At 48.5% G+C, this 12729-nt stretch overlaps 1 protein-coding gene across 5 annotated transcripts in view; it reads left to right on the top strand.

The window, feature by feature from the left end:
- Positions 1 to 1127: 1127 nt before the first annotated feature.
- Positions 1128 to 12729, top strand: part of Efcab6 (EF-hand calcium binding domain 6) — a 198538-nt gene continuing 186936 nt past the window's right edge. The window contains exons 1-4 of one of the 5 annotated variants that reach the window (XM_052748501.1): positions 1129 to 1257; positions 5615 to 5787; positions 10214 to 10438; positions 11902 to 12008. In XM_052748501.1, coding sequence (XP_052604461.1) covers positions 11938 to 12008 — 71 coding nt within the window. In that variant the 5' untranslated portion in view covers positions 1129 to 1257; positions 5615 to 5787; positions 10214 to 10438; positions 11902 to 11937. Of the gene's footprint in view, positions 1258 to 5614; positions 5788 to 10213; positions 10439 to 11901; positions 12009 to 12729 lie in introns of all 5 variants that reach the window. The other 4 variants (XM_052748503.1, XM_052748502.1, XM_052748504.1 and 1 more) reach the window with 4 other exon arrangements.

The raw sequence follows: 12729 nt of genomic DNA, 5'->3' as shown, positions 1-12729 counted from the left end.
GCCAGGGACAAGGACCATTGTTTTCTTTTTTTTGGGGTTTTTCGAGACAGGGTTCCTCTGTGTAGCTTTGCGCCTTTCCTGGAACTCACTTTGTAGCCCAGGCTGGCCTCGAACTCACAGAGATCCACCTTCCTCTGCCTCCCAAGTGCTGGGATTAAAGGCATGCACCACCACCACCCGGCTGTTTTCATGATCAGTAACATGATTCTTTGTGTTCTGACTAGGCCCAGGGACTCTTGGTACTAATTAATCTGTTATGGCTTTATGGATATGCACCATGCCATGTGCTAGGCATAAGGTGGAGTTCAAAGATGGTGGTGGGCAGAGCAAATAGGTCTTGTGTTTGTAGCGTTATACCTTACAGTAGGCAAATAGGCAAATGGCCTTTGCCATACATGCTAATCCTGCTCACCAGAGAGCCAGGTAGCACTCATGAAGTATGATTTGGGAAAGCTAGACTCATCATCCGTAAGTATGCTTTTGGCAGGGCTGAAGAGATGGTTTAGTGGTTAAGAGCACTTGCTACTCTTGCAGAGGATCCAAGCTCAGCTCCCAGCATCCACAGGGCAGCTTGCAACCATCTGTAACTCCAGCAATAGATGACCTGACACCCCCTTCTGGCCTCTGTGGACATTGCATGCATAAAGTGCACATATAGACATGCAGACACATACTCAAAACACATGAAAGTACTCTTTTGAGGGCAAAATAAAACATTTTATTTTCTTGTTTTAATTGCTGTAACAGATAGCAATTCTCAAAATGATAGTGAATTTGAGTATATGCATATTTGTACAGAGATTACATAGACATACATATAGGCTTAAATATAATCATGATGAATATAGCAATTATACAAGGAAAAGGATAACACAGGAACATTTTGCTGCAATAATGTAAAAACAAACAAGTCTTTAGAAAAAAGTCTGCTTCTCAGAGGCGGAGCAGGTCCATGGGACGCAGCCTCAAACGCGCGAAAATCCAAAGTCACAAATACAGAAACACCACACCTGTCTCCTGGCTCTCGTCCCGCCCAGTGACAGCACTTCCGGCGGAAGTTCCTCCAGGGCCTAAGCCTCATCTGGCTCCGCCCCCTCCCTTGGCCAATCGCAACTCGGCTCCTTCCTGAGGGCGGGGACTCGCCGTCCACTTGGCAGGCCTGGTTACTGGGGCAACAGCGTCCTGGAGACGAGGCTCGCGCCCGCCCCCGGGATCCCGCGGCCCGGTCCCCGCGAGGTGGAGGCCACCCAGCCGGGGGTAAGGCGGCGCGCGGCCCTGGAGGGCCAGGGGAGCGCGGGGCTGCCCCGAGCGAAGCGACGGGCGCGGGGGAGCGGGCGGGCACCCGCGGGAGGTAACTTTTCCGGCTTCCCACAGCTTGCGGTGTTTGTCGCCCTGCTCATTCGCGCCCCACGGAGATGCAGAACCCCACGTTCTGCACTCGGTCTTGAGGAGAACTTGAGTGAGAGACCTGTCAGCCACACAAGTAGCAAATCGCCAAGGCAGAACCGCCTCATTCTGCCTCCAAGTAAACCCTCTTCCTGGTACATAGCCTTGTTTTACATTAGTTACCCCATGGTCCAAATTCCAGGTGAACGCATTTCGTGAAATAAACTGAAATTTTAGGCTGGACTGCTCACCTCTCCACCTCTTCTTTCCCTCTTGAAAAAAAACTTTTTTTTTTTTTTTAAAGAAGGTCTCTCTAAGACGAGGTTGGCCTTGAACTCACAGAGATGTACCTGCCTCCTCCCGAAAATATTTACTTTCCACAAGTCTGCCTCTTCAAAAGGACTCTTAAGTCACTCCTGGGAAAAGCACTCGTTTTTCTTCAATTGCATCTGTGTCCTTGAAGGAATAGACTTAGAGAAATGTGGTAAATAAATCCTGTGCTTTACACACCACATTTCATCTTGTTCTTTAATCCGTTGCCTTCAATTCAATAAACATTTCTTTAGCTGAACTCCAGGGATTCTAAAATGACTCCACCATGGTCCTTGGGTTGAGGTGAACATGTGTTTGTCTTTGGCCCAGCCTTATGAATTTGAGGAAGAAGGGTTCGTGTGAGTTATCTGTGTATTGCCTTTCTTCCCTACATCCATGTCAGTGCTTGGTTCAAGATTGGCATTTTTGGGAAGACATGCTTAGCTGAAGCTGGACGTGGCGGTGCACACTTGTAATCCCAGCATTTGAGAGGCCAAGGCAGGAAGCTCTCATGTTTTAGGCTAGCCTGGGCTACACTGAAACCCTGTCTCAAAAATAAGAGATGTACAAAGCTCACCTTACAGTTTAAATTTTGCATGCCAGTTTTATTTGCACTTATTATAGTTTATATTCTGCCCCCCTTTCCAGCCACCCACTTTTTTTCCTCAGACAGAAGTTGAACACCCATGCCGTGACCCTTACAACTGATCAACACTCCAAATAGAACCAGCTCTGCAGGACTGTTGAGCAGCCCGATGTTAAAGAGACACGTGCTTTAGTAAAGCTTCCTCACTGGTCGGTATCAAGAGCAAGTGTCTAATTAAAGTTCATAGATCGGTGGTTCTCATCCCGCAGGTCATGATGCCGTGGGAGTCAAATGACCCTTTCACAGGGGTTGCATATCAGATACCCTGCACATCAAATATTTACATCACGATTCACAATAGTAGCAGAGTTACAGTTAAGAAGTAGCAATGAAATAATTTTATGGTGTGGTTACCACCACATGATGAACTTTTTTGTTTGTTTGTTTGTTTGTTTCTCGAGGCAGGGTCCCTTTTTGTAGCCCTGACGACTATCCTGGAACCAAGTGCTGGGATTAAAGGTGTGCACCACCACCACCACCACCACTACCAGGAATGAGGAACTGTTTTAAAGGGTCCCAGTTTGGGAAGGTTGAGAACCGTTGACATAGATCAGATGCTTAGAGTCATACAATGGCTTCCCGATGGCTCCTTCCCCTGCTGGTACCGACACCTAAGCCACAGGCAGTAGATGATAAAACCAGGAGAAGAGACACCAACAGTCACTCTTTTCTTTAACATTCTTCGTGTGATCTTTTTGTAAAGTACATTTGTATAAACATAACTCCTGTGGGCTCAAAGGATGATATAGGCAGGGTTCTTGTAATATAGGCAAGTATAAATTCACTTTCAATGTAATATTCTTTAGGATGCTGTCTGCATTAGGAAGGGATGGGTGTGTTTGGGCAAACCCCGTGGCTGGACCTGCGACTCACAGGATACCTCCAGTGCACACTGCTTCTCCACTTGCTCTGTCCCGGGGTTTGACCTCTCACTGCTGTTTTGCTTATTTGGTTTCAGACGCCATGGTTGTCTTTTCTTCTGCTCCGATTTGTGATTTGACCACTGTTCCCATCGGTGGGTACACTGAACACTTGCTGTGTGAGGCACACACAGGAGGGCCTTCCATGGACTTCAAAGTTTTCTTAGATTCAGTTGGCGTTGGTGTTGGTGAGTGTGTGTGTGTGTGTGTGTGTGTGTGTGTGTGTGTGTGTGTGTGAAAGAGAGAGAGAGATGGGGGGGGAAGAGAGAGAATATGCGTGAGAGCACATGTAGTAGTCGGAGGACAACTTGCAGGAGTCAGTTCTCTCCTTCCACATGTGAGTCCCAGGGATCAAACTCCGGTTGTCAGGCTTGGTGGCTGGTGCCTTTATCCAGTGAGCTATGTCATCGGCCCCCACAATACCGTTTAAATTTGGTCCTCAGAACTCAGCTATGAGAAAGTACAGTTACTATGGAAATGTGTGGTTAGTGACACAGGGTGAGGCACTTCACAAAGCTGACGAACAGTAGACTGTGGTTTTCTGCTCCTATGCTGTCTGACAATCGAACCTGTGTTCTTAACAAGCAGCTGTCCAGCTACATACCTGAAGTCCAGGCAGGGCTTTGGGAGGACATGTAAGAACACCTACCATGTGGCTAACTAAAACATGTAAGCCAGCACGAGGAAAAATACTGACAGAACAGGGTCCCAAGTAGCTTAAACTGTCACCACGACACAGCCTAGAGTCATCTAAGAAGGGAGCCTCAGTTGAGGGATTGCCCACATCAGATTGGCCTGCATCGGGAGACTATCTTGATTGTTAATTGATGCGGGAGGGCCCAGCCCTCTGTGGGCGGCATCATTCCCCAGGCAGGTGGACCTGGACTGTATGAGAAAGCTGTCTGAGCATGAGCTAGGGAATGACCCGGAAAGCGAGCCGGCAAAGCAGCATTCTTCGGTGGTCTCTGCTTTAAGGTCCTGGTTCAGTTCCTACCTTGACTTCCTCCCTTAGTGATGGACTGTGACCTGGAAGTATAAGCCAGATAGACCCATTCCTTCTCTAAGCTGGCTTTTAGTCTCGGAAAGGAAATTAGAGCAAACAAGACAGTCATGGGGAGGAAAGACAGTGTTCAGGTCTTGACCAGTAAAAGTGGGCTGTGACATTAGCTGTGAGCTTCTTGTCAACCCAAGGCAAAACAGACTTAAAAAAGATACCTGTGGCTGGGCATATAACTCAGCAGTAGAGCACTTGTTTAGCATGTCCCCCCGCCCCCAGACAGGGTTTCTCTGTGTAGCTTTGGTGCCTTTCCTGGAACTCACTTGGTAGCCCAGGCTGGCCTTGAACTCACAGAGATCCGCCTGGCTCTGCCTCCTGAGTGCTGGGATTAAAGGTGTGTGCCACCACCGCCCGGCATCTAGCACGTCTTAAGGCCCTAGCTAGGCTCAATTCCCAGCACCTTCAAAATGGAATTGATTTAATCCAGGAAAGTAAGGCCTTTAGTTCTCCTGGGAAGACATCTTTTCTCACCTTTTGATGGGAGGGAGAGTTCTCCGGGGTTTCATCAGGCAAGGCTGAGAAAGGCTTCTAGATAAACACCAAATGACCAGCACAGAGGCTCAGCGTCCTCACTTTTGGGGGAGAAGGTGCTGCGGTTTGACCCGAGTATTTGGAATTAGAGAAACCTGAGTCATAACAGTCTGCAGTAACACGTACTGAAAATGTCCCCTCTGGGACTTCGTGAGTGGGGTTATCCTGTCCCCTGGGTTGACTCCAGCCATCTGTGTGCTCATTTACTCAGCAGTGCTTTAGTAAGCACCGGCCCCGTGCTCACCCTTGTCTGGGCTTCGAAGATAGTACAGTGATGGTCCCCTGGGCTTCATATTCCTCCAGCTCCCACGCTGCAGTCATTCCTGCAGTGGATTTTCTTGAGTTTGGTTTGATTGCTTGATTATCCTTTAATACCCTGAGGTGCTGCTGTTGACCTGTGTTCTTCTTATTGAGTGGTGACTATTCACACAGATGAATCTCTAGCTGTGAGAGCAATGGCCTTAGCAATTTTTCTTTTTAGATTTCTATTTTTTTTTTGGAGGGCATGGGTGATATGGCATGCCCGTGGAGGTCAGAGGACAACCAGTAGGAGCTTGTGGGTTTTTTTACTCTGTGGGTTCTGGGGACTGAACTCAGATCATCGGGCTTTGCAGCAGGCGCCTTTACCCGCTGAGCCACCTCGCAGGCTCCTTTCCCATGCTCCGTTACTTGCTCCGGAGTCAGTTCATCCTCCACACACCTTTGCATTTGGTTGAGAGTCTGCAGAGCTTGTAAGAGATCTCATGTGGTCCTCGTCCTTAGGATCCAGGTTGAAAATACACTTGAAAGAGGGCAGCTATTTCCAATTTCCAAACGAGGAGACTGGGACAGGAGAAGAATCAACTCGCAAGCTTGCACAGTGGATAGCATCAGCAGTCAGACCCACACCCTTTGTTTTCCCCACTGGCCAAAAGTGAAGATTCGTGGTGGCTGAGGTGCATATGGAAGCATGTGGAAGGTCATGGGGTGGCGGTGGCGGTGGCGGTGGCGGTGGCGGTGGCGTTTTAATACATATGTCCCTAGGAAGAACAGAACCCCCACTTAACGGTCCAATAGGCAGCATTCTCTCAAGTATGTGGCTGTAGCTGCCCACATCTTTTGTGTGGTTCATGGTCCTTTTCCAGTTGAGTCAAGTGCTCTCTCCCTATCCTGAGTGGTGCCAACCGTTTGCTCTTTATGCCATTGCTGTTGGCTGTGTGTAGTTTCCACTCTTGTGTTGAGTTATGTGTTCTCTGGGTGCCAAGGCAGATGGATGGTACTTTTGTTAGGATTCTGTTATAAATAGCATCTGCTAAAAGCTGGACATCAGTCCTTCTCTGGCAAATGAACAAATGGATCTGGGAACTAGCTGCCACATGGGGGTTTTGCCTGCGGGCAAGAAGCATGGCTGGAGCCGGGTGTGGTGGCTCACTGCTGTGACCCAGCAGGCAGGCAGGGAGGTAGAGGCAGGGGGCTTAGGAATTCAGGGTCGTCCTCTGGTACATAGTGAGTTCTAGGCTAGCCTGGGCTACACGAGACCCCGTCTCAAACAAAACAAAACACCAAAGCCATAGAAAAGGAATATCTGAAAGTCTGCAAGCTTGTGGTTTCTGCAGGATGCTGGCTTTCCAGGCATTGCTAATTTCTACCATCAAGTTCTGAGTAGTTCCCTTTGTTAAGGTCTCAGGATGGTCTTTTCTCGGAAAAACCTAAGGATGATATAGTTAGGAAGGAGCTGTGTAGACCGTTGTAGTGTCTCGTCCTGCGCAGCACGCTGTTAGCTTTCAAGAGCAGGGTAACATTAGCCCAGGCTTCTCCCTCACAGTGACAGGTGTTCATTGCAGCCCATCAAGAACAGAGGCTAATGATGCCGCGTTCATCCTGTGCCAGGCCTCAATAGGTCTAAAAAGCCAGTGGGGTCTCTTCAGCGGGAGGGGCTTGCTGACCATCAAGTTCCGTTGGATCCACAGAAAGGTCTAAAAGCAGAGACTCTGTGAACGTTGAGATGGGGGGCTAGAGGAACAGACAGGGAAGTATTACATTCATGCCTCCCCCGTCCGTGGCCCTGACACGGGGATAGAACTGCGAGCGCCTCTGGGCCTCGTATCTTTTTCTTTATGAAGCAAAGTGGTCAGAAGGTAGACTCCGAGGCCCAAGCTCTCTGTAGACATGCCTGAAACAGCATCCTTGTGAAGGAAGCACTGCATTTTTAATCTTTTAAAAAATATTTATTTTATATATACGAATGTTTAGCCTGCATGCATGCATGTGTACTGTGTATGTGCAATGCCTACAGAGGCCAGTTGAAGGTGCTAGACCCCATGGGATTGAAGTTAAGGACAGTTGTAAGCCACTGTGTGGATGCTTGGAACTGAACCCAGGTCCTCTGCAACAATGGCCAGTGCTATTAACTACTGAGCCATCTCTCCAGCTCCCCCACCTCTCTCTCTCTCTCTTTTTTTTTAAAGTCAGGGACTTATTATATAGCTTCAGTTTGCCTGGGACTTGCTATGTACACCACACTGGCCCCCAAATCACAGACATCTACCAGCTTCTGCCTCCCAAGTGCTGAGATTAAAGTTGTGTCCCGCCAGGCCTGGCTCTATAGCTTTTATCTTGAAAGATGAAATGTGCCAGGTGGACAAGGAGTGCAGTGGCTATTCTTGGTTGTCAACTTGGCACACCAAGAAGAAGAAGCTGGGGAGAAGAAGCTTCAATGAAAGAATTGCCTCCATCAGTTTGGCCCGTGGGAACATCTGTGAGGCGTTTTCTTGGTTGCTAATTGATGGCGAGGGCCTCGACCACTGTGGGCAGTGCCATCCCTTAGGTGGGCCTGGAATGTAGAAGAAAGGTAGTTGAGCTAGGCTGGAGGAAGCAAGCCAGTAAGTAACTCTCCTCCATGGTTTCTGGTCCAGTCCCTGCCTCCGGGTTCCTACTTTGAACTCCTGCCATGGCTTCCCTTGATAATATAATCTATAAGCCAAAAAAGCCTTTCCTTCCAAAGTTGCTCTGAAAAGTTGGGATTTCAGTCGGTATGTCTTCCACAAGCATTACATTCTGTTATAGCTTTTAAAAATATTTTTATGTTTGTGTAAGTTGAAAAAAACTAGTATAGACAGGCTATGGGTACTCCCAGCTCCCCCACTTCCATTCCCAGTGACACCTTTAGCAGAATGACCATAGTGCAGTGCTCAAAATGGGACACAAGCTCAGATACAATGTCAAGTTAACTGAGCCTATAATTTAAACCTTTGTATTTCAGGAGTGTTTTTTTTCCCTCTTATTGTGAGGAGTCTCTGAGACCACTCAGGAGGCAAGAAGGCAGTTCGGTTCAATGTGACTCAGTAGCTGGTCAGTTGGCTTAAACAGTTGGAGAGTGTGACCCCAAATAGTTTATTTTAGGCATATTTAAGCACAGCACAATTTGGTGAAAATTTTTCTGGTGATAAATAACCCAATCCCGTGTACATAATGAAGCTTGAGATATGGCTATGTTGAAACTTTGTATAGTACATGTGACAGCTTCCATAAAGATGGGTTCTATAGATCGAGAAAAAACAAGCCCAGGTAAGGGTCTGGGGGAGGGTCTAGTGTGATCTTGACCCCACAGACAGCACAACGGTCACCAGGTTATTAACCACATCATCTCCCAGCCTTCTGGGTGGAAACCAGGTTGTACATCTCTCCCCTTGAAGAGACACCCCTGTGTTTAACATTCATGGTTCCCCTAGTGCTTATGTGTGAGCACAAGAACCTCTGTGTTCCCCATATCTCATGACAGTTTTATTGAAGTTTCATAGTATAATTTGGCAGTGTTCATTAAAAAATTAATAGGCAATAATATTTGAGGTGTGTGTGTATGGGGGACGGCAGGGTCTTCAGTGTTGCACAGGCTGGCTTTTAACCCACGGTCCTTCCTCTGCTAGGATTACTAGTGTCCATCACCCTGTCTCCCCTGGCTGTATGCTTTTTAAGAATAAGGGAATAATAGGATTTTGTACTTTTTATTTTGTTTTTGTTTTATGCATGTGTGAGGTGGACGGGTGTGTGCGTGTGTGTGTGTGTGTGTGTGTGTGTGTGTGTGTGTGTGTGTGTGTGTGTAGGCTGGAGGATAACCTTCTGTGTCATCCTTAGGAATGTTGTCTTTCTCCTTTTAGAAAGCAGTTTGATAGGAATGCCCCAGACATTCTCCTGTCTTTACCTCCCTAGCACTGGGGTTGTGTGTGTACCACCATTCCGGATTTTGTTTTTTAATATGGGCACTTGGGCATAGAACTCCAGTCCTAGGTGCTTGTAAAGCCTGTACCACCTGAGCCATCTCTCTGGCCCATCTGTGTTTTTGAGCTGAGAACACAGGCCAGCGGATGAGAGGAGAGGGAGAGACAAAGGTCTGCCTCGTAATCCAGATGTGTGAGGTTAGATGCAGTGTCATCAGGATGCAGAGAGAAGGGAATGGGCGCCTGAGGTGCTCTTCAAGCCTGTGTGTGGTCCCCACCGAGTGATTAGAAAGAAGGTAGAGAGAAGCCACAGCAGCCCTTTCTTCATGGAGTCCTCAAGCTTCAGAAGTAGCAGTCCTTTCCTTGTCCTGTGTTTTGAACTCTGCCCTGAATACCCACCCAGGATCTAAGATGTAGGGATGACATTAGTGAACATGACTGTAATATAATAATAATAAATATAAAAATTCATACAATATATTTTGATCATATTTTTCCCTCCCAGAACTCCCCCACTCCCTTCTCTCTTTTTCTTGCTCTCTCTCTCAAAAAATAAAACAAAACCAAAAGCTGAGTGTGGTAGCACACACCTTTAATACCAGCACTTGGGGAGGCAGAGGCAAGTGAATCTCTGAGGCCAGTTTCGTCTACAGAATGAGTTCAAGGACAGCCAGGGCTACACAGAGAAACTCCGCCTTGACTCTTCCCAAACCTCCCAAAAGCACAAAAATGAAAATCACAATTAACAAACAAAAGACCAATAAGACAAAAAAAAAAAGCCAAAACAAAACAAAATGAAACAAAAAGTCCACCCTACCCCCAAACAAAACAAAACAAAAACAAAAACATGGAGTCTGTTCTGCTGGTCAACTGTTCCTGGGCATGCGACCTGTCCTGGAGTGTGACTGATAAGCCCAGTGTCACTTCACTAGAGAAAACCAGTTTTCCCTTTCCCAGCAGGTATCAGTTGCAGATAGCTTTATGGTTAGAGGTTGGACCCCATGTCCACTTCCTTCTCTCAGTGCTGGGACTCGGTCTAGCTGGAACCTTCGTTGGTCCTGTGTGTTGCTCAGTCTCTGAGTTCATGTGTGCATCAGTCCTGCTGTGTCTGGAGTTATCTATCACCTCTGGTACATATAACCTTCCCACCTTCCCTTCCACATAGATTCCTGAGCCTTGAGGGGAGGGGCTTGCTAAAGACATTCCATTTAGGACTGAGTGCTCCAAAGTCTGTCACCCTCTGCTCATTGTCCAGTTGTGGGTCTCTGCATTAATTCCTGTCAACCACAAGAAGCTTCCCTGAGGAGGGCTGACCACAGGGGGTCCCACAGAACCCTCCAAACACCATAGGCTACTGCCAAGGCTATTAGCTGCTTTCCACAACCTGATGGTAAGGCCCTGTTGCTGAAGACCGCATTTACTTATGTCATTGGACGTGGAGAAGTTGATCTAGTGCCGAATCAGAAGTTTTACCCCCTACTGACTAGCATTCATGATGCTGGAAGGTTTTTGCATGCTACTGGAAGAGAAAGGTGACCATCAATATCACCCAGCTACAAACCCTGCAATCTGCGACTTTGGCCAACATGCAAGATCTACCGGGGCAAGAGTGGCACAAATGTTATGGGAGTCACCAACCACTTTTTGGTTGGATTTAAGGCCCACTCCATGAGATGGAGCCTATACCTGACACTACTAAAGTGGCCAAGAACTTAAGACTAGACAGGTCATGGGCCTCGGGGAAAACAGTACTTTTATTCCGCTGAAGGAACATAGCAATAAAATGACTCCTAATGATGATACCGCTATCCTCGAAGATCAGTGCCGTTTTATTTTTTTTAAAGATCATTTATTTACGTGTGTGTGTGTGTGTGCGTGTGCGTGTGCGTGCGTGTGTGTGTGTGTGTGTACACAGAAAAAGGCATCAGATCCCCTAGAGCTGGAGTTCCAGGCTATTTGTCAGCTGCCTGATGTGTGTGCTGGGACCCAAACTCAGGTCCTCTGTAAGAGGAGTCAGTGCTGTTAGTCACTGAACCTTGTCTCCAGCTCCTTGGCTGCAGTCTTCAGAGCCTCCAAGACTCTCACCCATAGACGATGCATCATTGCAAAATGGATGAAGAGTTATGAGGGATAACTGAGGTGAACGTCACTGTGTAAGGGAGGCTGGCCTGTGTGGAGGAATCCACCAAGGCTTCCCAGGGAAGTGACGTTAGTTTTGAGGCGCAGGGCACAGGGCAGCCGCTCCCAGAGTGATGTTTGGGGGGCCATGGAGGCGGTAAGAGCCCCTCGGAACTTGGACAGTCCCACATTCTTAGTCCCCCCCCCCTGCTCTTCATGGCAATCGGAATCTAGAACTGGGTGCAGCCATCTGTTTCTAAGAAAGATTCCAGGGGACACTTAGGCTTGAGAAGCAGTGAGCTCCAGGACAAGGAGAGTTCAGCAGACAGAGAGGGAGAGGTGTGGGCGGGTAGGCAGAGGTGACAGCATGTGAGGACAAAGGCGCCTTCGTGGAAAGGACCTTGTGTGTCCTGGGGACTACTAGAGGCCGGTGGGGTAGAGGTGTGGGAACAGGAGTGAGAGGCAGCTGCAGGAAGACACAGGCTGATATCCAGGCCCAAGGAGGCTGATTGTAAGAGTGACGGTGATCGGAAGGAACAGGACACCATCGGGCTTCCAAGTTATTGTTTCAGGTGCTGTGTGGAAGATAGAAAGGAGAAGGGGGAGAGGCTGGGACCTGGGAGGATGAGGGGTGTGCCTACAGTACTCACCGGCAGTGACTTTACTTGGGGCTCAGAGAACCAAGGAAACTAGCCAGCCCGTGGGCACTTACCCAGCGGCTCTCTTCTTTCTCAGGATTCACAAATTCACAAGTACTTGATCTAGGAGACAATGAAGCGCAACAATGTCAAACTAAACGTGGCCAAAGTCAACAGCACTAGGTCAAGCAGCACCAAGGCCAGGTAAGCCACTGCTGTGTCCAGTGTCGTCACGCTGCCTGCCGAGGCGTCTGTGGGGGGGGGGGTGCCCTCAAAGTTGAAGCTCTTGTACCACCTCCCTCTGGTTTGTGTCAGCCATTCGTCTGGCGCGGAGGGACATTCCTGTTTGCTCAGAAAGCCCTGGCTTGTGCGTTCTGACTTGGAGTGCCCGGGCACTGGTGTCAACCCAACAGCCATTATTAGATACCCACCGTGACCTGGGCTGCCCCCCAACCCAGGCACCTGTGGGGACGGTTGGACCGCTCAGGATTCCTGCTGCAATTCCCTCTTTCTGCCGTAGGTGGCAGCAGCAGCAAATGCTTGGTTGCTCTAACCGAAGCAGGGACGCTCTGGGAACTTTGCCTGCTCCCTCTGAGGGCTTGGGGGACTTGGCTGGACTATAAATAGCACATGCCAAACACACCTTGTCTGCTGGTAAGGCAGGAGAAGGGTGTAATTGTTTCCTGTTCTTACACTTTGGAAATGCCGAGAGCGGGACAGCTCTGTGGCAGCAAACCGCGGCTCTGCTTCTTCCCCTTGTCCTGACTGTGTCTGGCAGCGGGATCGGGGTGGCCATTGAGAAATCCACTGGGTAGAGCATTATGACCATGATGGAGAAGGCATAACAGACAGAGATGCTCCTGAGTGCTGAGATTAAAGGTGTGTGCCACCATGCCTGGCTCATGTATCACTCTTTTGAGGATTG

Source organism: Peromyscus californicus, unplaced genomic scaffold (genome assembly GCF_007827085.1).
Source record: "Peromyscus californicus insignis strain IS unplaced genomic scaffold, ASM782708v3 Scaffold_20__1_contigs__length_68692818, whole genome shotgun sequence".
NCBI classification, from domain to species: Eukaryota; Metazoa; Chordata; class Mammalia; order Rodentia; family Cricetidae; genus Peromyscus; species Peromyscus californicus.
The sequence above is the reverse complement of the archived record's forward strand: the minus strand, read 5'-3'. Positions and strand labels throughout refer to the sequence as shown.